Source organism: Amyelois transitella, chromosome 22, assembly GCF_032362555.1.
Source record: "Amyelois transitella isolate CPQ chromosome 22, ilAmyTran1.1, whole genome shotgun sequence".
NCBI lineage: Eukaryota > Metazoa > Arthropoda > Insecta > Lepidoptera > Pyralidae > Amyelois > Amyelois transitella.
The window spans coordinates 364,419-391,527 of record NC_083525.1 but is presented as its reverse complement, the minus strand read 5'-3'; the positions used below and the strand labels follow the sequence as shown (position 1 = coordinate 391,527).

The 27,109-nt window shown below is 36.9% G+C and overlaps 1 protein-coding gene across 1 annotated transcript; it reads right to left on the bottom strand.

Annotated features, from left to right (window-relative positions):
- Nucleotides 1-1,668: 1,668 nt before the first annotated feature.
- LOC132903167 (uncharacterized) lies at nucleotides 1,669-8,464 on the bottom strand. The gene is made up of 5 exons (XM_060950608.1): nucleotides 8,330-8,464; nucleotides 5,951-6,034; nucleotides 3,636-3,709; nucleotides 2,493-2,694; nucleotides 1,669-1,957 (listed from the first exon to the last, which is right to left on the bottom strand). Exons 1-5 carry the CDS (start codon nucleotides 8,381-8,383, stop codon nucleotides 1,868-1,870), a joined length of 504 nt encoding a protein of 167 aa, XP_060806591.1. The 5' UTR covers nucleotides 8,384-8,464; the 3' UTR covers nucleotides 1,669-1,867.
- Nucleotides 8,465-27,109: the final 18,645 nt, after the last annotated feature.

Below are 27,109 nucleotides of genomic sequence, written 5' to 3'. Positions count from 1 at the left end.
CAAACATCCACACTGACATACTCACAAACTTTCGCATTTATAATATACTAGCGACCCGCCCCGGCTTCGCACGGGTGCAAAATTATAAATGTTATTATACATAAAAACCTTCCTCTTGAATCACTCTACCTGTTACAAAAAACCGCATCAAAATCCGTTGCGTAATTTTAAAGATTTAAGCATACAGACAAACAGACTAAAATAGCGACTTCGTTTTATACTATGTAGTGATTAGTAGGATATAAATAGAATTAAGTTACAGCGCAAAACCAGCCTGCCCAATCTTAATGCTCTAAAATAAAACAGAAATGCTTTTCAGATATTAAAGTCTAAAAGATGAGACCCGTTCAAACATACCGCATAAAAATCCATTTCTAAAATTCCGAACGTATTTATATAAGAGGAGTTTGCATTGCATGCACTCGGCAGTCACGACGTATGCAAGTCAAATGCATCGGGAACAGAGTGCATATTGTATTAGGAGGACGGGATTCCTGATATCTACCTAGGATAGGCTATAGACATTGAGTGCTTTCAGAGTTTTGAGAGTATTAGTTTGCAAAATGAAATGTAATTTTAAGGGCGGTGTGGTTCCCGTCACCTTTAGAAAAAAGAATAACACGACTCTGTCTCTTTCCAATGGATATCGTAAAAGGCGACTATGGGGTAGGCTTATAAAGTTATGATTCTTCATTTAGCCGACAGGCTAGCAACCTGTCACTATTTGAATCTCAATTCTATAATTAAGCCAAACAGCTGAACGTGGCCTATCAGTGTTTTAAAGACTGTTGGTTCTACAGAGCTGGTTAGACAGAGGCTACAGTCTTGTAAAGACTGGTAGGCCACGTTCAGCTGTTTGGCTTTAAGATAGGATTGAGATTCAAATAGTGGCAGGTTGCTAGCCCATCGCCTAAAAGAAGAATCCCAAGTTTATAAGCCTACCCCTTAGTCAGCTTTTACGACATCTATGGAAAAGAGATGGAGTAGTTCTATTCTTTTTTGTATTGGTGCCGGGAACCACACGGCAATATAAATTATAACGATATATAATCATTTTTCTAAATAATTTTTATTATATTTGTTTTTTTATTATAAGAATATCAATTAAAAAACAATGTTTTAAATACTGTTATTTCATTTAATAGAACAATTATAAACTTTTAATCTAGTTACAACAACTCTTTTAAGTAGTTTTTTGTCATAACATCTGAAATCCTTAATAATAAGTACTTAATAATATTATATCACAAACAACATAGATATATACTTGTAATTAAGCGTTCAGGGTAAATATTTTTATATCCTTATTATAAATCATTCAACATGAATTCTTATGTTTAAAAATAAATAATAATACGAGTTCCAAATTATAAGCTCATACACACAATCACGTCTATATCCCTTGTGGGGTAGTCAGGGCCAACAGTCTTGAAAAGACTGATAGGCCACGTTCAGCTGTTTAATTATAGAGTTTACATCCTAATCCTAATAGGAACAGGTCGCTAACCCGTCGCCATAAAGTAGAATCCCAAGTTTATAAGCCTATCCCTTAGTCGCCTTTTACGACATGGGATGGGAACGAGATAGAGTAGTCCAATTCTTTCTTCTATATGTGCCGGGAACCACACGGCACGGTATTTTATATGTTTATATATTATTTAACCTGTATCGAATCACGATTTTTCCAAAGTTTTGTTTTTATTTGGCACATCATTGTTACATATTAATTTAAATGTAAAATTATAATTACTATAATACTTTAAAAGTGAATAATTTAGACGTAAGTACGCTTTGTCAAGTCTTTTGAGCACAAGCTGGACATTATTTGTTCATGTAAATATAGTTCTTATGAATAAAGTGTTACGATTTATATTTGATACTCTTTGTAGTTCCAATTCCATGTTTTGTTGACACTGTTGTCGTATATAGGGTCTTCCGTTACTTTTTCTCTCTCTCTCTGAAAAAAAAAACACAAGGTAATGTCACAATGAGTGAAAAACTTAATATACTCGTACAAGTCGTATTTGACGAAATATTCGTATTGAAATCATTAGTTTTACATTCATTCATGTTTAAGAGATCTATGTATATTTATCAATTGACGTGCCGCGCCGCGCGCGCCGCGTGCCGCGTTCAGCTGTGTGGCTTAACGATGGAATTGAGATTCAAAATTAATGATCCCCAAAAAGAAGAATCCCACATTTGTTGCCTTTCCCTTAGTCGCCTTTTACGACATCCATTGGAAAGATAGGGAGTGGTTCAATTCTGAATTGCCGGGAAATTCGTGAGAAGAAGTTTAAGCTCACAAGGCATCGACGTAGAGGTAGAATAAGAATTAACATACATACATACATAAAATCACGCCTCTTTCCCGGAGGGGTAGGCAGAGACTACCTCTTTCCACTTGCCACGATATCTGCATATTTCCATCGCTTCATCCACATTCATAACTCTTTGTAGAAATTAATTAAATTTGTATTTATTCAACTGACATGAGCGATCTTCTCCATAATACTGCCATCGGGAACGTTGACCTTTGCCCTCGGCTCCAGCTGTAAAGGCTCATAGGCGTCCGACACCCCGCTGTCGGGAGAGTCTGGGATCTGCGCTGAGTTCACGTACCCCTTGGGCTCCACTCTGCTTTTGTGCACGCAGTAGTCACCAGTGAAGGGGTTGCGGTAGGCCACTACAGTCCTGTTGAGGAAGAGAGAGTTCTTTTCAGAAAGAATAAAATACACATACATTTGTATTCGTACAGGCGCTGGTATAGAAAAGATGATGCACGCTCAAAACAGACTGTCATTTATTTTTCTTATTTTAAATTACAAAATGTTTGTCCTTTACAAAGGAGTTCGTAACACTTCTATGTCTGCTAGAAGTGCCTTAGACTTTTCATGATGGGTGAGTCATTGAGTGACAAAATTTAGAAACTTTAACAAGTTGTCATTCTTAAACTACTGGTTCAAATTGACTGAAATTTTAAATATACCGTGTTTATTTAATGCCTGATTAGTATTGTATTCAGGCTTCTTGTTTTATCCACAACAAAATCATAGGGGGGTCGAAAATAGCCTGAATTGCTTCGAGAAATGGATGGCACGGCCGTGCCGCTTTTTTTTTTGCTTGACTTGGCGGGGACACTGCCGTGCCCCCAGATAACACTGAAAAGAGACTTCATTTTCTTAACCAATTTGTTTTGCGGGTAGCCTACAGCCCCAGATACATTTTGGAAATAATTTGTAAGCGTTTGTTTTGTTCATCAAAGGTATCCATTTTGTTTGAAGTCTTCCAGACACGAGGCCGAAGGCTTTTCGGTTATAAAGCCGGTTATACATAAGTTAAACCGGCGGCGTTAGTGGTTGTAATCGGACCACCCCATCTCTTTCCCGTGGATGTCGTAAAAGGTGACTAAGGGATAGGCTTATCAACTTGGGGTTCTTCTTATAGGCGCTGAGCTAGTAACCTGACACTATTTGAATATTAATTCTATCATTCAGTCAAATAGCTGAACGTGGCCTTTAGGTATTTTCAAGGCTCTGTCTACCCCGCAAGGGATATAGACGTGATAATATGTATGTATGTAAATAAAATATAGCCATCTGTCAGTGTGAACACAGCTTTATAATGGTACTCACCGCAACTCCTCAGTGCTCTCCCCCTCTCGTTTGTGGGTGAACAACACTTTGGTCGGCCGCAGTAGCGCGCCGATCTGAAACCCGGTTACCTTTGATTATGTCAGGTCTTGTTTCATTTATTCATTCATTCATTTTATCACGTTTGTATCCCTTGCGAAGTAGACAGAGTTAGGAGTCTTGAAAGACTGACAGGCCATGTTCAGCTGTTAGGCTTAATGATGGAATTGTGATCCAAATAGTGTCAGGTTGCTAGCCTCGAAAAACAAACAATGACTTTACTTATTATTAGCTCGCATGAAGAGAGTTATGAATGTGGATGAAGCGAAGGAAGTATGCAGAGATCGTGTCAAATGGAAAGATGTAGTCTCTGCCTACCCCTGCGGGAAAAAGGCGTGATTTTATGTATGTATGTTAAGTTACTTTTTTGGATTCAATTTTTCCCGTAGGGGTAAGTAGAGACTACATCTTCCTATTTGATGCGATCTCTGCATACTTCTTTCGCTTCATCCACATTCATAAGTCACTTCATGCAAGCTCGGCGGTTTCGAGTACTCTTGACCTGACCCTTTGCCAGGACGTCCTTAATTAATTCACTTTATTACGGTCAAATACTTGTACCTATTGTAATTTCCGATTTAAGAAAAATATTATTTATTAAATTTCCTCTTGAAGATATTTCATAAATTACCATTAAATTGTTAATTTCTTTTACACACAAACAGGCCATTAACAAAGTCTTTTGATGTGTGTTCGCGTTTTGAGGTAAAATTCGGTTTTTAATTAATTATTTGCTTAAGAATGTTGATCAAAACCAAAGCTATTTTTATTTTTAAGATTAATTTAGCTGAGGGCTTTGTTCATTTGACCTACTCTCTGGTTAATTAGAAGCGACTAGCTGTTGTGCGTGACATTGTTTGCCATGATACGAATTCCGTGTGACTTATACTTCACTGACAATACAAACTCCCTCGACAAATACATATAATCACGTCTTTATCCCTTGCGGGGTAGACAGAGCTGAAAATACTAATAAGCCACGTTTAGCTGTTTGGCTTAATGATAGAATTGAGATTCAAATAGTGACAGGTTGCTACGAGTAGTCTGTCGCCTAAAAGAAGAATCTCAAGATTAAAAGCCTATCCCTTATTCGCCTTTTACTACATCCATGGGAAAGAGATGGAGTGGTCCTATTCTTTCTTTTCTAATAAGGCCGGTAACCACCCGACAAATATTGCTCATTTATATCGCTTATATGAAAAAATTGCTTAGTTATTATTCAAATCTGTGCAGGAGTCTCTAATTAATAACATAATACCCAGCGCAAAACCTCCGGGACTGATCCCGGCCGTCCCTGGGGAGAAGAGTAATAAATTTCGCTGTCCATATAAAAAAGTAGGTACACTGTACATACATAAATATATATGGTCACGTCTATATCCCTTGCGGGCTAGATAGAGACAACAGTCTTGTAAAAACTGATAGGCCACGTTCAGCTATTTGGCTAAATGGTAGAATTTGGATTCGATTAGTGACAGGTTGCCAGCCTATCGCCTAAAAAGAATCCCAAGTTTGTGAGCCTTTATCTTAGTCGCCTTTTACGACATCCATGGGAAAGAAATGGAGTGGTTCTATTCTTTTTTGTATTGGTGCCGGGAACCACACGGCACCTGGGAATAACTCAATTATTTTATTTTAGACGCCTCTGTGGCGCAGCGGTAGTACGCTTGTCTGTGACACCGGAGGTCCCGGGTTCGAATCCCGGTCAGGGCATGATGAGAAAATAACTTTTTCTGATTGGCCTATGTCTTGGATGTTTATCTATATAAGTATTTATTATAAAATATAGTATCGTTGAGTTAGTATCTCGTCACACAAGTTTCGAACTTACTTCGAAGCTAACTCAATCAGTGTAATTTGTCCCGTATAATATATTTATTTATTTTATAGGACTAGCCGTGTGGTTCTAGGCATTTTAGAAAAGAAAACCACTTTATTTTAGGGCTATACTAGAAGGCCTACTACTAGGGCACTAGAAGGTAACATACATACATATAGTTACGTCTATATACCTCACGGGTTAGACAGTGCCAATTGTCTCAAAAAGACTGATTGGCCACGCTCAGCTTTTTGGCTTGATGATAGAATTAACATTCAAACAGTGACAGGTTGCCAGCCCATCGCTTATAAGAAGAATCCCAATTTTATAAGCATATCCCTTAGTCGCCTTTTACGACGGCCACGGAAAAAAGTGGTACTATTCTTTTTTTTATTAGTGCCTGGAACCACACGGCACAAAAGTTAACAGTATAACTTACATTAGTTGAATACAATTGTCCATTCCTTCTAAGCCTATATACCCTGATGATGCAGTAAGAGCAGACGAACACTGACAGAAATACCTGCAACAAATTAGAATACATACATACATAAAATCACGCCTCTTTCCCGGAGGGGTAGGCAGAGACTATTGTTACAAATTAGAATAGAATAGATTTATTTTCAAAATTGGACACAAGGTATCACTTATTGACGTCACATCACTTAAATCTAATTATAACTACTACCGCTTCCGAAGCGCATGTGTAGAAGAAGCGGCGGAACAAACTACGCTGCAGCATTTTCATCGGACGTCAATATACAAATATAGATCTCTTAAATCTAAATCGTGGACGAATGCACATTGTCTACATTAAAAAACATGAATTCATGTAGAACCAATTATAAATAATTATTGTTTTATATTGTTTATTTACTAGCGACCCGCCCCGTCTTCGCACTGGTAACATTTATACATTTAAACCATTATCTTGAATCACATTAACTATTAAAATAGCATACATACATATAAACACGTCCATATCCCTTGCGGGGTAGAAGCGACTATGCTTTATACTTTGTAAAGGCGGCTAAGGGATAAGCTGATAAACTTGGGATTCGTCTTTTAGGGTATGGACTTGCAACTTGCCACTACTTAAATCTCAATTCCATCTTTAACCCATACAGCCGAACATGGGCTTTAAGTCTTAAGGCTGTTGGCTCTGTCTACCCCGTAAGGAATAAAGACGTGACAATATCTATGTATGTAGGTATGTATGAAACTGTCGAAAGTATTAATTTATTAAGAAAAATCGTGATAACAAATACATACATATATAGACATACCATCACGCCTGTTTCCCATTGGGGTAGGCAGAGACTATGTATTTCCAATTGCTACGATCCTCACAGACCTCACCCGCTTCCTCCACACTCATTACTCTTTTCATGCATATTTGACAAATACGGGTACTCCTAACATCTCCCTTTTTCAAGACATTCGAAATTTGGAAATTTGAAATCGTGACAACACTACTTCTTGTTCTTCGTCGTTACCTTTTCCCACTTTCTACGCGGGGTCGGCACAGTATGTTAGTTTTTTCCAATTACTTCTGTCAATTGCCATCTCACTGGTCACTCCCATTCTCCTCATACTATCCTTTACGCCGTCCATCCATCTCTTTTTCGGTCTTCCCCTATTTCTTGAACCTTTCACTTACAAATCGTGACAACACATTGTGTGCTAATTAATTTAACAGCTATTTACTTCCCTCGTGAAAGCTTGCAACGACATTAAGCTTCCAGTGCGAAAGCCCGTGTCTACACGACTAAAAGCTCGGATAGTTGAAAGCTCTTTTAGGAAACAATCTTGTCATGTTGTTCCATGTTTATCTATTAAAATGACTACATAATACAAGTGAGATGGATCTTTTTCCACATGGATGTCGTAAAAGGCGACTAAGGGATAGGCTTACAAACTTGCGATTCTTTTTTTAGGCGATGGGCTAGCAACCTGTCACTATTTGAATCTCATATCAGTAAGCCAAACAGCTGAACGTGGCCTATCAGTATTTTCAAGACTGTTGGCTCTGTCTACCCCACAAGGGATATATACGTGATTATATGTACATATGTCTACATTATACAAGTCTCAAATAAAATTTAATTTATTTGACTTCCACTAATGTTGTGAAACCAAAAGATATGACAGTTATTAAGTGATACGAAGTATACCATAAAAATGAATTAAATGTTTTAATTTTGAATTTTAATAAAGAAGAAGAATCAGGAAAAATACTTGCATTAAGTAAGCAATGATAATTGGACAATGCATAATAACATATCTACTTACAAAATATCCTAAGCTAATATTGCAAATAAAAACGCATTTTCATTATTTAAAAAATTATTAATTTATTTATAACTTCATTGAACCTCAAAGGTACAATAGGTGGACTTAATGCTAATAGCATTCTCTACCAGTCAACCCTTAGAAAATAGCAAACAGACAAATATCAAGGTGTCAAAGTAGATTATACTGTTGCAACTCAGTCGCGAGTTTTGACATAATGCGAATTGCGAATCTAGAATAGAATAGATTTATACTTGGATACAAGGTATCACTTATTGACGTCACATCACTTAAATCTAATTATATCTACCACCGCTTCCATAGCGCATGTGTAGTAGAAGCGGCGTAACAAACTACACTGCAGCATTCTCACCGGACGTCAATTTACAAATATAGATGTCTTAAATCTAAATCGTGGACGAATGCACATTGTCCACAATCTAATTCAGTCAAAAGTATAACGTAAATATGAAAATAACGCAAGCATTCACTGATAAAACTTAAGATAAAAATATACTTGACTTACCAGGATTCCTAGTAGTAGATAATCAATATAAATTATCATTTCAACACCAATCATTATTAAATTCAACAATCAGCTCATTTTTGAAGCTGAAACCTAGACAAATACTCGAAACTGTGTTGTGATTCTGAAAGTTTGTTGTTTCAAAGGAATACATTTTGATTGGATGTTCAAAGAAAAATCTGGTTCGTCATTGGTGGAAATTTTATGTAATGCATTATCATTGGTCGATATCGTCGATGGATTTGGGTAAATACCAATGGGATTCGAGTTTTGTTAGGGATGAGACGTCTGCAGAAGATAGTGCATAGATTATATGGGAATTTCGACAGCTTCAGTGCCTAATATTTTTTAGATGACATGGTAACAAAAAATAAATTATAAAGACGTTATATCATACACACTAGGTCTCTTTTTGAATTTGAATTACTCATTTTAAAGTCGAGTAATATACTAAGACTTGTGAATAAACAAATAAATGATTATACTCGTAACAAAGATTTATGTTTAACTACTTGTAAATGCATTTCTTTTTGTTTCTGTATTTATTTGGTTAATTGTAAATAATAAGAGTTAATTAACTTACATCCTAAACTTAATGACTGAAATAATAATGTCCGATTTTATCTAAATGTCTTTTCAGTTTTCAATGGACATTTGGCTTCCTCATACAATTAGATCAGGCGAATATACCCATACACATTTTGAACTTACATACCATCACGCCTGTTTCCCATTGGGGTGGGCAGAGACTATGGATTTCCACTTGCTACGATCCTCACAGACCTCTCCCGCTTCCTCTACACTCATTACTCTTTCCATGCATGTCGACGACTACGGGTACTCCTAACATCTCCCTTTTTCAAGACATTCGAAATTTGGTCTTATGATTGATGAAAATTTGACATTTTGCTAGCAGATCAGATTTGTTGCGGGCGAAATGTACCTTAATTCATTTTTTTTATACAAATGAAACTATTTTACCTACATGTCCATTCTATAACATTATTGCTCTATGCCCTCCCTAGCAATATTGGCGCCAATCTGTCGCGCCGTCTAACGGAGGCTGCTGTCATGACCTATTTTTTATTCAAAACTTAATCACGGCGTGCATATTATAGATTTTCAGTTAAGTTGTGAGAAATCTATGTAAATTGCCGCTACATGAATAATGTTAGCACGTGCGTTGCATCCGTCTTTTAATATTTATTTAGAGCAAAGATTGTAAATAAAGCTATACTATACAGCTGAACGTGGTTATTTAGTCTTTTCGAGATAAATAAACAAATATATACATACATACATACATAATGGTCACGTCTATATCCCTTGCGGGGTAGACAGAGCCAACAGTCTTGAAAAGACTGAATGGCCACGTTCGGCTATTAGGCTTAATGATAGAATTGAGATTCAAATAGTGGCAGGTTGCTAGCCCATCACCTAAAAAAGAATCCCAAGTTTGTAAGCCTATCCCTTAGTCGCCTTTTACGACATATATAAACAAGTATATACAAGACAAAATATGCAGATTGAGTTAGCATCGAAGTAAGTTGACGACTTGTGTTACGAGATACTTACTAAATGATACCATTTTTTTATAATAAAGACCCAGGACACATCTTAGACCCAGACCAATCAGAGATACTAACTCAACGTTACGTGTGGGTAAATGAATTATATATGTATGTTCATAACTACTACACGTGCCGTGTGGTTCCCGGCACTAATACAAAAAATAATAGGACCACTCCATCTCTTCCCATGGATGTCGTAAAAGGCGACTAAGGGATAGGCTTACAACCTTGGGATTCTTTTTAGGCGATGGGTAAGCAACCTGTCACTTTTTGAAGCTCATTCTATCATTAAGCTAAATAGCTGAACGTGGCCATTCAGTTTTTTCAAGACTGTTGTCTTTGTCTACCCCACAAGGGATATAGACGCGATCATATGTATGTGTTCATAAATATTTGTAAACGACTTGAGACAAATTTTGTTCAAGTTTCAGGGATAAGGTAAACAAACCAACACAAATAATGCCTTCAGGTGCAGGTAGGGGCCCTAAACTTACATTTGAGATCCAGAGTAGACAAAAGCCATTAGATGAACTATTACTGAAAAATTACACATAATACAAGTGCCTTTGTTTGTTTGTTTGTTACCTCTTTATTGCATACATACATATACATACATACATACAATCACGCCTCTTTCCCGGAGGGGTAGGCAGAGACTACCTCTTTCCACTTGCTACGATCTCTGCATACTTCCTTCGCTTCATCCACATTCATAACTCTCTTCATGCAAGCTCGGCGGTTTCGGGTGCTTTTGACCTGACCCTTTACCAGGACGTCCTTAATTTGATCAAGATACGTTCGTCTAGGTCTTCCCACTCCGACCTTTCCCTCCACACTCTCCTTGTATATATGCTTAGTCAACCTGTTTTCATTCATCCTCTCCACATGACCGAACCATCTCAACATACCCTTTTCTATTCCTGTAACTACATCTTCTTTCACATCACAACATTCCCTTATCACGCTGTTCCTTATCCGGTCACTCAATTTCACACCCAACATACTCCTTAACGCTCTCATTTCCACTGCATTTATTCTGCTTTCATGCTTCTTTTGCCATACCCAACTTTCACTCCCATACATTAATGTCGGGACCAACACGACGAACCCGGGATCTTGCGTTATAATACTCAACCACTGCGCCAAATGTGTCATAGAACAGATTAAGGGCATATTTCCACCTCGTGGCCGTAATCAAGGAGTAAATCTATTGATTAGAGGCGACCACGATCCAACGCAGATTTATAATGATCTAGAAGTGATAAACCTTTATTTGCAACTAGCTGTGCCCGCGACTTCGTCCGCGTGGTATAGTTATTTTGGGCATCATTGAAACCCTCAAGGATAAATATATTTCCCCGTTTTTTTTTTCACATTTTCCATTATTTCTTCGCTCCTAAAAACTGCAGCGTGATGTTATATAGCCTAAAGCCTTCCTTGATAAATGGTCTATGCAACACCAAAAGAACTTTTCAATTCGAACCAGTAGATCCTGAGATTAACTCGTTCAAACAAACAAACAAACTCTTCAGCTTTATAATATTAAGTATAGAATATAATTATTATTGTTGTAATAAAACAAAATGACAAAACTTTATGATTCTTATGTAGGTCGCGCTAAATTCTCACGGACGACTTTTGGTCAACTTAGCGCCATCATATCTTTTCTCTGGGTGAAGTTTTATTTACAATTCAAAATTTAACTTTCAAAAATCGCTTTTAGTGAAAAGGCCGCCTTTTGATGCAATGTTTTTAAATCCATGTATTTTTTTTTTCTATTGGTGCCGGGAACCACACGGCACTTGTGTTAGTCTGTAAAATATATAAGGCGAGTAAAAATGGAAATTTTGAGGAAGACTAACTTGGTATAAGGTTAGGTCAGGAGTACTTGATTAATTTAATTAATGTAATCCCATGTTTTGTAATATATTGTAGAGCAATAAAGAGTTATCGTATTGTTTGTTTGTTTGTAAACACTTTATCCTATTAATATTATAAATGCGAAAGTTTATATGTCAGTATGAATGTTTGTTACTCTTTCACGCAAAAACTACTGAACCGATTACGATGAAATTTGGTATGTAGTTAGCTGAAGACCCAGAATAACATATAGGCATATTTTTATCCCAAAGTTCTCGCGGGATTGATAGGGCTTTCTCTAGTTGCTCATAAAGAGAAATATAACAAATTATATAACGGTCATTGGATTAAGAAGAATACGTACAATGGTCGACTTATCTTAATCGGAATTTCTTCGAAATTTATTCTTTTGATTTTTCATACACATCACTTGCTTCTCTTTAGGGATAGAAAGAGCTTACAATCTAAAATCAATCAATCAAATCATTTATTCATATAACAATTTAACAATCATGTCTGAATACAAATAGAATACAAAATAAAATTTCAAAAAAGAACAATTAAACTTAAAATATCTAACAAAACTTTGATAAGTGCAATAATTCATTATTAGTTAAAGAAATCCTCAATGTCATAAATGTTTTTGGCAATTAATATATTTTCAAGTTTGATTTTAAATAAATTTAAACTGATATCTCCTCTGAAATCAACTGGCAGTCTATTAAATAATTTCACCCCTTGATAGTATGGACAATGCTTGACAACATTCAGACGGGGTACTATATTGGAAATGAAGTGTTTTCGTCTAGATCCTTCACGTTCGATTTTCTCTTGTTCCGTCTCAAGTTGCGGAAGCTGTTTTTTAAAATCAGATAGGACCACAAGCAAATATAGACCAGGTACCGTTAGTATTCCCAACTTTTTGAAGTGTGGTTTGCAAGATTCTTGTGAAGATATTCGTACCATAGCGCGTATAGCTCGCTTTTGAGATACAAGAAAAGAATGAAAGGTCACGTGTTTATGGAAAAGCAAAGAAAAATGCAAGCGTCGTTGCTAAACAGAGCAAGATCTCACCATCGGGTGGTCGTTCTGTGCACTGTGGGCTGTTCCACGGCTTTATATCTTCGGAGACAATAGACGTGCAATCAGGAGAGTCGCCGCAGTACTGTTTGTAAAGCCTTCACCAATTGTGGTGAAGTCTCTGTCTACCCCGCAACGTCAGCGTAGTTATATGTTTGTATGTAAGTATTCTTGTTGAAGGCGATCTAGCAACCTGCCATTATTTGAATCATAATTTTGGTATTTCAAAGACTGCTGGCTCTGTCTACTTTGCAAGGGATATAGAATTGAATTGTATGTACCTATTTATGCTACTCACTCCATCTCGTCCCCAGGGATGTCGTAAAAGGCGATTAAGGGATAGGCTTATAAACTGGGGATTCTTCTTTAGGGCGATAGGCTAGCAACCTGTCGCTATTTGAATCAAATTCAAACGTGGCTTATGAGTCTTGTCAAGTCTGTTGGCTTTATCTACCTCGCAATGGATATAAAAGTGATTATTATGTATGTATGTATGTATGTATGCATGTATATATGTATGTATTTATGTGACAATCCTGGTTTTGCTTGTTTAAAGTAAAACATGTCAAAGCAAAAGTGATTTATCAAATCAACTTGTCAACCAGTAACTGTTATTAGCCGAGCCTTGATTTCTTTGTTTTCTGAAGAATCTTAACGAGTTTGCAAACTGAAAGGGTATTGCTTGCAATGTTACATTAAGGCACCAATCCATTACGTCGTATTTGAGTTAGTACTTCAGTGACTAATTACGGTGTACTGTATACATACATCAATATAATCACGTCTATATCCCTTGCGGGGTAGACAGAGCCAACAGTGTTGAAAAGACTGATAGGCCACGTTGGCTTTAAGATGGATTTGAGGTTCAAATAGCGACAGGGTGCTAGCCAATCGCCTAAAAGAAGAATCCCAAGTTTATAAGCCTATCCCTTAGTCACCTTTTACGAGTTTCATGGGAACGAGATGTAGTGGTCCTATTCTTTTTTCTATCGGCACCAAAAATGTAAAATAAAAATCGTGAGAATTTTGGAAAATCCTTTCATAGAGTTTTTCTAGGTCACTTAAGATTACTGAGAAAAAATCGTCATTTGCCGAAACGCATTATTACTGAGTATATAATGTATATCAGCAGCTGCGGAATCGCAGGTTAACGTCAATATTCCGAGCAAAAGTTGACTTGAGGCGAGTTTGGAAACGTAGCGAATTATTGAAACTTTGCTTTGATACAATATTTGTGTTGGTTTAATAAAATATTTGATTATTTCGATAAGAGAGACTTTGTGTTACATTGTATTTTTATAAATACATCTATAGATACTGTTTGTTTTGTTTGCTATTAAATACCATACAATTACTTAATATGCGCGATAAAGTTTTAAATGAATAAATACGTTTGTTATTAATTTTGTAAGTACCGATTTTCGCCCGCACCACTGGTTAACAAAATTCCCATTTTTAATAAAAATAAAAATATAATAAAATCTAGTGTATAAGTTTGGAAGCCTCCTTTGGTAGTGCCGTGTGGTTCCCGGCACCAATAAGAAAAGAATAGGAGCACTCCATCTCTTTCCCGTGGTTGTCGTAAAAGGCGACTAAGGGATAGGCTTATAAACTTGGGATTCCTCTTTTAGGCGATGGGCTGGCAACCTGTCACTATTTGAATCTTAATTCTATCACTAAGCCAAACAGCTGAGCGTGGCCTATCAGTCTTTTCAAGACTGGTGGCTCTGTCTACCCCGCTGGGGATATAGACGTGATCATATATAAAAGCAGCACTCCATCTCTTTCCCGTGGTTGTAGTAATTGGGATTCTTCTTGTAGGCGATTGGCTAGCAACCTTTCACGATTTGAATCACAATTCTATCATTAAACCAAACAGCTGAACGTGGCCTATCAGTCATTTCAAGACTGATAGACATTTCTATACTTAGTTTGGATATTTGTGAAGTTGACGTCATTGAAGAAAACGCTGCAGTGCAGTTTGTTGTTGTAAAAATGATAATATTAAAAACAAAGTTTGATATACGTACGTATAACTAAATAGTAATTAGGTAACTAAATAGATATAAAAGGGTAGGAATAGAAAAGGGTATGTTGAGATGGTTCGGTCATGTGGAGGGGATGAATGAAAGCAGGTTGACTAAGCAAATATACAAGGAGAGTGTGGAGGGAAAGGTCGGAGTGGGAAGACGTAGACGAACGTATCATGATCAAATTAACGACGTCCTGGTAAAGGGTCAGGTCAAAAGTACGAAACCGCCGAGCTTGTATGAAGAGAGTTATGAATGTGGATGAAGCGAAGGAAGTATGCAGAGATCGTGGCAAGTGGAAAGAGGTAGTCTCTGCCTACCCCTCCAGGAAAGAGGCGTGATTTTATGTATGTATGTATGTATGTAACTTAATACCTACAATTATAATAACTATTAAATACCTCTTTTGTACATTTTAATAACTATTAAAATGTACAAAAGAGGTCACTGACTGTTTGCCTGATTTAGTATCACTTTGAAAGCAGGTTCTACTGTTAGTCGAAGAATATACAAAAATAACGTATTCCTTAGGGTATAAAAATTACCTGGATTTTCCGTTTTACGCAGGTCAAATCGCGAAGTCGCGGGTCAAATCTAGTAATAATATAAAATAGAGAGTGTAAGTATATAGAGGTTTTATGATGATATCAGCTCGGCGGCTGAATTATGTGAGGGGACATTAATGAATCAAATATTGAATTCACTCGGTTCATTGATTACAACTCGGCTGTCTGACAAATTAAAGAGAGTTCAGAATAAAAACTATAGTGAACTTTTAACGAAAAATGAAATAAAAAATTTATATTGTTATACATTCATACTATCACGCCTGTTACCCATTGGGGTAGGCAGAGACTATGGATTTCCACTTGCTACGATCCTCACAGACCTCTCCCGCTTCCTCCACACTCATTACTCTTTTCATGCATATTCGACGGTTACGGGTACTCCTAACATCTCCTTTTTTCAAGACATTCGAAGTTTGGTCATTGAAAGTTTGACGAGGCCGGCCCTGTCCCACTATTCTCTATTGCTTTTATTTATTTACTAGCGACCCGCCCCGGCTTCGCACGGGTGCAAACTTCGGAAAAAATTATACATAAATACCTTCCTCTTGAATCACTCTACCTGTTACAAAAACCGCATAAAAATCCGTTGCGTAATTTTAAAGATTTAAGCATACAGACAAACAGACTAAAATAGCGACTTTGTTTTATACTATGTAGTGATTGTAACAATTACAATTTGTAAAGTACAATAGGCGGACTTAATACTAATAGCATTATCTAACAGTCTACAATTGTGTTAAGCGGAGAACCTTTGTGTGGGTGATAATAATAATGTATAATAAACATACTTACTATAAAATTTATACTATAAACCTTATATACCTAGCTTTTCAATGGATGGCGTAAAAGACAATAAACACATTCATATAGTTACAACACACATATAATGATAGCAAATAAAACATTTGCTATACATCTGCAGATTTTAATAATAAATGGATATTTTCATAAACTTTTTTGTAAACCTTTTTTTTTAAATTGATTTAAAACAAAAAAAGGTAATTATAGAAAAAAAAACACTAAATTTAGAAAACTTATAATAATTAATGCTCATTGATACACACATACATAAATATAGACACGCATATAGTCACGTCTATATCCCTTGCGGGATAGACAGTGCCAATAGTCTTGAAAAACTGACAGGACACGTTCAGCTGATAGAATTAAGATTCAAATAGTGACAGGTTGCTAGCCCATCGCCCAAATAACTACATACCTACATACATAAAATCACGCCTTTTCCCGGAAGGGTAGGCAGAGACTACATCTGTCCACTTGCCACGATGTCTGCATACTTCCATCAAAAAAATAATTCCATGTTTTTAAGCCTATATCTTACTTCTGTAATATTTTTAATTTCCTTTCGCCTGACGCAGCCTCCCCAAATAAAGTGCATTCACAGCGGGGCGTCACTCCACTGAATTTGCGGTTTATCGCATTCGTTTTGTTTACCGACTTTAAAAACAGAACGTTCTTTATTTAAATCTGTTTTTTTATTATTTCTTTTTTAATGATTTTTTTTTTATTCGTCAAAAGTGGCGTTTGATTTGCTGTTTTTTGTAGGGGTGCTAATTTTGTCGCTATTTTAAGACTGTGTTCAATTCGCTGCTCCTTGCATACATACATACATAAAAGCACGTATATATCCCTTGCAGGATAGACAGAGCCAACAGTCTTCAAACGTCAAAACAAAGCCAACAGACCACTCCATCTCTTTCCCATTGATGTCGTAAAAGACGACTAGGCGGTAGGCTTAATAACTTGGGATTCTTCTTATAGGCGATGGGCTAGCAACCTATCACTGTTTGAATCTCAATTCTATCTTAAAGCCAAATAGCTGAGCGTGACCTATCAGTCTTTTCAAGACTGTTGGCTCTGTCTACCCCGCAAGGGATATAGACGTGATTATATGTATGTATAATGTGCCGTACCTGGACATAACTACATACGGAAATAACACAATTTACACGATACCAAGGGCATTTAATTTCCATTTTGTACCTCGAATTAGCATAGATGTTAGCCCGGAATGATTTGCAACACTTTGAAGCCGGGACAAAAGGCCGGTCAAAGGATAAATTGAGGTCAGGGCAACTCGCCTTTGGGAAATTGTTTAGAAGAATTGGCCTTTACTATGATTTCGCGACGAATTTCGTACGTAGCTGCGTTCTTGGTTTCTTGATGGCGGAACGGGTTGACAAGGCTTAAAACCGGCTAAGTGCAAGTCGAACTCAAGTACAATGGATGCGTGCACGCATCTTTATTCCGTATTATGTATTATTATTATATTTTTTTAAAATTTTGGTAATAAATAAATTTTTTGTTGCATTGTGCCCGGCACCAATAGAAAAAAGAATAGGACCACTTAATCTCATTCTAGTGGATGTCGTAAAAGGCGACTAAGGCATAGGCTTATATACTTGGGATTCCTCTTTTAGGCGATGGGCTAGCAACCTGTCGCTATTTGAATCTCAATTCTACCATTAAGTCAAACAGCTGAACGTGGCCTTTCAGACATTTGATATCTGTTGGCTCTGTCTACCTTGCAGGGGATGTAGATGTGATTACATGTTATACAATTGTTGTATATCATATAAACTATTAAAATATATACTTGATCGATTTGTTTGAAAGCAGTTTTTGTAGAAAATTTAAATTAAAATGTTTCTTTTGTTCGAGACTTCGGTCTAGTAGGAATAAAAAAAAAAGAATCTAAAGATTTTTCTGTGTATCTAAATCTTCGAATTTTAATATTTTTTTAAAGTTTATTCGTTAAATGCAAAGCAAATGTCTATTACATTTTTTAAACTTTCATTTTTCAAGACGTATATTAATAAAGATAAATTAATAAATATAAAAATCATTAAAAAAGAAATAATAAAAAAACAGATTTAAATTAAGAACGTTCTGTTTTTAAAGTCGGTAAACAAAACGAATGCGATAAACCGCAAATTGCCGTGTGCCAAGTGCCGTGTGGTTTCCGGCACCAATACAAAAAAGAATAGGACCACTCCATCTCTTTCCCATGGATGTCGTAAAAGCCGACTAAGGGGTAGGCTTATAAACTTGGGATTCTCCTTTTAGGCGATGGGCTAGCAACCTGTCACTATTTGAATCTCAATCCTATCTTAAAGCCAAATAGCTGAACGTGGCCTATCAGTCTTTACAAGACTGTAGGCTCTGTCTACCCCGCAAGGGATATAGACGTGATTGTATGTATGTATGTAATAAATATAAATATATATGAGACAAATTACACAGATTGAGTTAGCCTCGAAGTAAGTTCGAAACTTGTGTTACGAGATACTAACTCAAAGATACTATATTGTATTATAAATACGTATATACATAAATATCCAAGACCCAGACCAATCGGAAAAAGTTATTTTTCTCATCATGCCCTGGCCAGGATTCGAACCCAGGACCTTCGGTGTCACAGACAAGCGTACTACCGCTGCGCCACAGAGGCCAAATGAAACTATTATTTCTTGAAAAATTTGAACTTCAAATAGTAAGGGCTTGAGATGTAACGCGTTAATAAATTATTAGTTACAGGGCAGATTTTTCGACATTTGAATTTTTTAACAGTTTCATGGCTTTAGATCAAATATTATGATGAACTCAGGGTAAAATGCTGACGTGCCACCTTTTATACAAGACTAGCGACCCGCCCCTGCTTAGCACGGGTGCAAAATTCGGAAAAAAATATACATAAAAACCTTCCTCTTGAATCACTCTACCTGTTACAAAAAACCGCATCAAAATCCGTTGCGTAATTTTAAAGATTTAAGCATACAGACAAACAGACTAAAATAGCGACTTTGTTTTATAAGTACTATGTAGTGATTACGATTTTATTGGTATCTACTGTTATTGGTAACGGCGGGTTTTAAATTTTTACATCTTGAAATGAGCACATTTTTCGTATCGTGCACAGAATCGACCACTTACGCAATGTTGTTTTCTTATACGGGACAAATTACACAGATTGAGTTAGCCTCGAAGTAAGTTTGAGACTTGTGTTGCGAGATACTAACTCAACGATACTATATTTCATAATACTTTATATGTAGTTATATATGTAGATAAACATCCAAGTCCTAGGCCAATCAGAAAAAGCTCTTTTCTCATCACGCCCTGACCGGTATTCGAACCCAGGACCTCCGGTGTCACAAAACAAGCGTACTACCGCTGTGCCACAGAGGCCGTCAATGTGAAAGAATATAATTAAAATCGAAATATTGGTTTAAATAAGCCAAATAGCTGAATGTAACGTAAACGGACATTCAGTCTTTTCAAGACTGTTGGCTCTGTCTACCCCGCAAAGGATATAGACGTGACCATGTGTATGTGTGTATATTGGTTTAAAAATTGCCTTGTCCTCAAAGCGAGGTCAACGACCTTTTCAGGCATGCAAAAATTAGGGCCATGTTTACCTGTCTGTCCCGAATAATGAGACAGTTAATTTAATGGCCCGTTAATTTGGCAGTGTCAGTGTGGTTTATGGGCCGCGGTATTGTCCTGTAATCAAATTGTCCATTGCATTTGCTGTGGAATGTTTATGAACTTTGTTCTTGTTGATTGATATCGTGAGATAGATAGATAGATAAACTCTTTATTGCACCATGAGAAAAAGGAAACCGAAAAATAAAAACACAGGTATTGAAGTAAGTACAAAGGCGGACTTATCGCTTAAGCAATCTCTTCCAGTCAACCTTAGGGTGGGAAGAAATTAAAATAGAAAGGCGATTAGCGCAGTACATCTATACATACATACATACATACATAAAATCACGCCTCTTTCCACCACTGCTGCTTCTTTCTGCCACGATCTCTGCATACTTCCTTCGCTTCATCCACATTCATAACTCTCTTCATACAAGCTCGGCGGTTTCGGGTGCTTTACAGTACATCTATACTAATATTATAAAGCTTAAGAGTTTGTTTATTTGAACACGCTAATCTCAGGGACTATTGGTTCGAATTAAAAATTTGTGTTGAATAGACCATTTATCGAGGAAGGTTTTAGGCTATATAACATCACGCTGCAACTGGAAAATTATTCATCCTTGAGAGCTTCAATGATGCCCAAAATAACTATTCCACGTGGACGAAGTCGCGGGCACAGCGATTGCTGATATAACATACATACATACATAAAATCACGCCTCTTTCCCGGAGGGGTAGGCAGAGACTACCTCTTTCCACTTGCCACGATCTCTGCATACTTCTTTCGCTTCGTCCACATTCATAACTCTCTTCATACAAGCTCGGCGGTTTCGGGTACTTTTGACCTGACCCTTTACCAGGACGTCCTTAATTTGATCAAGATACGTTCGTCTAGGTCTTCCCACTCCGACCTTTCCCTCCACACTCTCCTTGTATATCTGCTTAGTCAACCTGCTTTCATTCATCCTCTCCACATGACCGAACCATCTTAACATACCCTTTTCTATTCCTGTAACTACATCTTCTTTCACATCACAACATTCCCTTATCACGCTGTTCCTTATCCTGTCACTCAATTTCACACCCATCATACTCCTTAACGCTCTCATTTCCACTGCATTTATTCTGCTTTCATGCTTCTTTTGCCATACCCAACTTTCACTCCCATACATTAATGTCGGGACCAACACGCCCCTGTGCACAGCCAGTCGAGCCTTTTTGGATAGTTTCTGACTGCTCATAAAGGCATGCAAAGCTCCATTCACCATGTTCCCCGCGTTCACTCTCCTTTCAATATCACTATCATACTTGTCATCTGATGTAAACTTTGATCCTAGATATACAAACTCTTTCACTTGCTCCACTTTTTCTCCTCCAATCAAAATATTACATGCTGTCATTTCTTTCTCCATTTCAAAAACCAGTGTTTTAGTTTTACTTACGTTCACTTTCATTCCTTTCTCTTTTAAAGCTTCATGCATACAGTTTACCATCTCCTGTAACTCCTCCGCTGATGACGCCAGTATAACCTGATCGTCGGCATAGAGCAGACATTTGACGAGTAACTCATTCATCCTTAATCCACTTTTAGACTCTTTCAAATCTGTCAAACAGCTGTCCATAAATAGGTTGAACAGCCACGGTGACGCAACACATCCTTGCCTTACGCCTTTCTCAATCTTAAACCACTCAGTGTGCGCTCCGTTTATCCTGACACAAGCACTCGAATCCTCATATAAGGATTTCAGTGCTCGTATTAAGAGACTGCTCACCCCATGCATAGAAAGTGCTGACCACAATTCATTCCTCTCAACTCTGTCATAGGCCTTTTCCAGATCTACGAATGTGCAATAGACTTTTTGACTCTTGGCCAAAAACTTTTCGGCTATGCACCGCAAGGAAAAGACCTGATCAGTACATCCCATTCCCTTTCGAAATCCCGCTTGAGCATCCCATATTTTGTCATCAGTTTCATTCCTGACTCTATTAATCAATACCTTAGCATACAATTTGCCGACGACGCTCAGCAGGCTTATACCACGATAATTTTTGCAGTCCAGCTGTGACCCTTTTCCTTTGTAAAGTGGCACGATAACAGCCTTACACCAATCTTTTGGTACTCGGCCGCTTCTCCAACACAAATTGAAAAGGCAGTACAACTGACTAGCTACTACGCCTTTTCCTGCTTTAAGCATCTCGACCGACACTCTATCACACCCAGCAGCCTTTCCCGCTTTCATACTCTTAAGTGCTTCCACAATTTCGAACATTTCAATTTCGCCTTCCATCTCATTCTCTTTTTCTTCGCAATAGCAGAAATCTTTCTTATTTCCTTCCTTTTTTTCAAATAAACTTTCAAAATAGTCCTTCCATATCTTTAGTACACATTCTTCTCCTTTCACAACGCTACCATCCTGGCATCTGATCCTAGTCAGCTCTCCGGTTATAGTATCTCCTCGGGCTGACCTTACGGATTTCCAGAATACTTTCAGATTTGACTGAAAGTCTTCTGATAGCCTTTGCTGATATAATCGACAGCAAAATGTAAATTATTGTCACTCAATAATACCATTGGTAGTTTGCAATTCAATATTGAATGCACTATAGATGCTAGATGCTGCTGCCGACATAAATTCATACATACATAAAGTCAGGCCTTTTTGAAAGAAAAAAAAATCAATGTTTATTTGGTATATTCAAATTCAAAATTTTTATTTTTATTACTTCATATCACTTACTAATTGTCATATCATTTTGTTTCACAACATTGGTTGACGTCAAATAAATTAATTATTCTAAGTTCACTGCCGCTTCCAAAGCGGAAAGCAGAAGAAGCAGTAACAGACTGCACTGCAGCATTTTCTTAAACAACGTCAACTTCCCAACTATCCGAACTTAGAACAGAAATGTGGACGAGAGAATACATTGTTCAAATTAATTTATTTATATGATACTAGCTGTGCCCGCGACTTCGTCCGCGTGGAATAGTTATTTTGGGCATCATATTTAGTTTTGCAAACATCCTCCTCGGCTTTATCAATTATAGCTGCTAATTATTATGCGACTTGGCGACGACTTGGCCCACATCATTACCCGCGACCGAACGGAGACCGTATATATGCGTTTAGGGTGAGAGGTTGTGCGTTTGTTTGTCCAAACCAATGTTAGCATATATCTCCAAAACTACTGGTCCGATTTTAATAAATAAAAGGTCAGGCGGTCACGCGTATTAGAAAGAACGCTGGTTCGCCGTATTAAATGTTTCGCTGCAAATTGCTTATAACGACTATATCTCAAAACCTATTCGTCTGATTTATATACTGTAAATGGCAATTTTAGTCTACATGAAAAGCCGAAAGTAATAAACATATTTATTTGGATAAGGATTAATACTGAATTAAAGAAAATTGGTTTCAAAATAACTCATGTTTATAATGAAAAAATAATCTTAAAAAATGAACATAAATGTGGTTATTGTAAGTAAACCTTAAGAGATAGATATATGCTCTCGCGGACTTTTTTGTGGCAAAAAATGAGTACTTCACATCTTTAGTACATTGTTTTACTATATCTTTGTTGGTTTGCGCAGCGTTCGCGTGGAAAGCTCGCAGATGGCCGACTCATTCAACTTTCACCTGCATTGTTGACGTTTCCCGTAGGAAATCCGGGATAAAATGTAGCCTTACTCGATAAATAGACTATCTTATAGTGAAAGAATTATTCAAATCGGTTCAGTAGTTTCAGAGATTAGCGCGTTTAAACAAACAAACAAACAAACAAATAAACAAACAAAACAAACTCTTCAGCTTTATAATAATAGTATAGATTTTAATAATAAAATATAACAAGAACAGAAACATTAACCTATAACAACTTTTGTACCAAAATTCGTTGGAATATCATGGTCGTCCATACCTCCCTTTGCACCTGTGCCTTAGAACCAGGATTGATGTCTTAATTTCCAAGATGTCTGTCTAACGGCACGCATCAAATTGTGCAAATTAATTGCTCAATAAGTGAAGCCAGATGTTTGTGATTGACATTTTTAAGTTAAAGGCATTTCGAGAGAGGTTGATTTTAAGTTCAGAAAGAGGTTAGAAAGATGTAATTATATAATTAACTAGAGAGAACGAAAAATCCAGTTCTTCCATTTCTGCTGGAATTTATTTCTTAGCGAAAGTCTCCTATTTACAATCTACATACATACAATCACGTCTATATCCCTTGCGGGGTAGACAGAGCCGTCAGTTTTGAAAAGACTGATAAGCCACGTTCAGCTGTTTAGCTTAATGATAGAATTGAGATTCTAATAGTGACAGGCTAGGACATCGGTTAAAAGTAGAAACCCAAGTTTTATAAGCCTATCCCATAATCGCCTTTTACGACATCTCATGAGAATATATATATATATATTTTAGTTTATTTTGGCACAAACAGTCATTACAGCATTTTTACAAAAAGAATTACATATTAAATGGACAAATAGCGCCGAAAAATTTAACAAAAAACATATAAATTATGCTTGTGTGTTGACAACATAACAATTGACAAAATAGATACCTATATAAGTAACTGGTTAACGTAATACATTACATTAATGTGCCGTGTGGTTTCCGGCACCAATACAAAAAAAAAGAATAGGACCACTCCATCTCTTTCCCATGGATGTCGTAAAAGGCGACTAAGGGATATGCTTATAAACTTGGGATTCTTCTTTTAGGCGATGGGCTAGCAACCTGTCACTATTTGAATCTCAATTCTATCATTAAGCCAAATAGCTGAACGTGGCCATTTAGTCTTCAAGACTGTTGGCTCTGTCTACCCTGCATGGGATATGGACGTGACCATATGTATGTATGCATGTATAACATTAATAGTTTACACATATAAATTAAAGCAGCATTACTTAATTATTTTATGATGCTGTTGAAAGTGCTCGTATATATGTTACGAGTATTCATCCATACAAGAGCCTATTATAATTAATTTAATTCTTACATTATAAAATTAAATGGCTGTAAACGAGGATGCGAATGCAAATTTAATAATTACGAGTATATGCACTTCGTATGCATTAAATTGAATTAATTAAATCGGTTGGCTTGGAATTTCATTCAAAAACAGCAGTGTTACAACCGTTTAAGTTTATTTTAAAACGGGGCCACTTTTTCGCATAAATTACATACGTACAACATCTATATCCCTTGCGGGGTGGACAGAGCCGGCAGTCTTGAAAAGCCTGATAGGCTGAGTTCAGCTGTTTGCCTAAATGATAGAATTGAGATTCAAATAGTGACAGGTTGCTAGCTCATCGCCTAAAAGAATAATCCCAAATTTACAAGCGTACTTAGTCGCCGTTTACGACATTCGTGGAGAAGAGATGGAGTGGTCCTATTATTTTTTCTCTTTGTGCCGGGAACCACACGGCACGGCTCGCATTAATTATTTAGACCTAATGTTTTTTGGCATAACTTAGAGATTGAAATAGTGACAGGTTGCTAGACAATCAGCTATAACGGAACTCCTAAGTTTATAAGCCTATTCAATTCAAAATTGTTACAAAGACACTTACGATATTAATAAATTCGGCACATCAAGGTGAAATATTTCGCAAACGGATAATTTTACGAGAACGACAGTTTAGGACATATTAGCCAGTATCCAGACATACATAAATTATTCATGCGACCTGTCTACCGCGCCTTTAATCTGTGGCATCAGCTTGTTATAGGTGGTCCCAGACTTTACATATTGATGTAGGTACATATTTAATTTTGAAGAAATATAGATAGCGCTTTGTGGTTTTTGGCACTTTAGAATAGAAACACTCTGTATCTTTCCCATGGATGCCGTAAAAGGCGACTAAGGGATAGGCTAGCAACCTGTCACTATTTGAATCATAATTCTATCATTAAACCAAACAGCTGAACGTGGCCATTCAGTGTTTTCAAGACTGTTAGCTCTGTCTACCCCGCAAGTGATATAGACGTTATATGTATGTATGTTTAGTTCTTCGGGAGTGGAGTCGCTGGCGTACTAGTATAACGTTAATTTATCGAATGAGCTATGTGCATTGCTATTGTATAGACATTGGGACAAAGCGATTCAGTATGAATAGTGGAGGAATTGATGTTTCTAAATGTCCATATCGGTTGATATGACGGTCTCTCATGTACAATAGAAAGAAGTTTTATGACTGGTCGTGAATAATTTTTCATCCAAAACGCTTTGTTTAGAATGTCGACTATAAAAATGGAAATATTGAATCTGTAAAAGAGTTACGGTTAGACAAACGAACACACACATAATAAAAATAAAAAAGTTTTACAATGCAGTCGGTTCATCATCACCAGCTTACCTTTACTATAATAGAGGAGGGCTAATATCCAGTTTATGATACCAGGATAACCTGATCGTCAGCATGGAAAGGACATTCGACGAGGCTTATTCATAGTAAACACATACATATGATCACGTCTATATCCCTAGCGGAGTAGACACAGCCACCAGTCTTGAAAAGACTGATAGGCCACGCTCAGCTGTTTGGCTTAGTGATAAAATTGAGATTCAAATAGTGACAGGTTGCTAGCCCATCGCCTTAAAGAGGAATCCCAAGTTTATAAGCCTATACCTTAGTCGCCTTTTACGACATCCGTGGGAAAGAGATGGAGTGGTCCTTTTCTTTTTTGTAATGGTGCCGGGAACCACACGGCACGTTGAATGCACTTTCAGACTATTTTCAATATGTCAGATAGTATAATTATGTTGAGCAGCTAAGGTACGATTTATATATTTGCGTATTATATTTCTAAGTTAAAAAACTTTGATCCTATATTTTTATATATATATATATATATAGACCTATTCTGGTCTGGTGGCGAAGCTAAAACATGGATCTAACATGTAACAAGTATATGCCAGCTGCTCCTCTTTCCATATTATAAAGGTCAATCAAGGGAACGGCTAATAAACATGGAATTACTCTTTCAGGCGATGGGCTAGCAACCTGTCGCTATTTGAATCTTAATTCCATCATTAATTCATATAGCTGAACGTGGCCCATCAGTCTTTTGAAGATTGTTGGCTCTGGCTAAAAGAAGAATCCCAAGTCAGTTGCACTCTCTGCCAATAAGCTCTGAAGCCTTGAGTGCGCTGAGATCTTAATAAAAAAATTGGTATATATCAGGATATCTATTTTAATTTGTTACCGAATAGCTG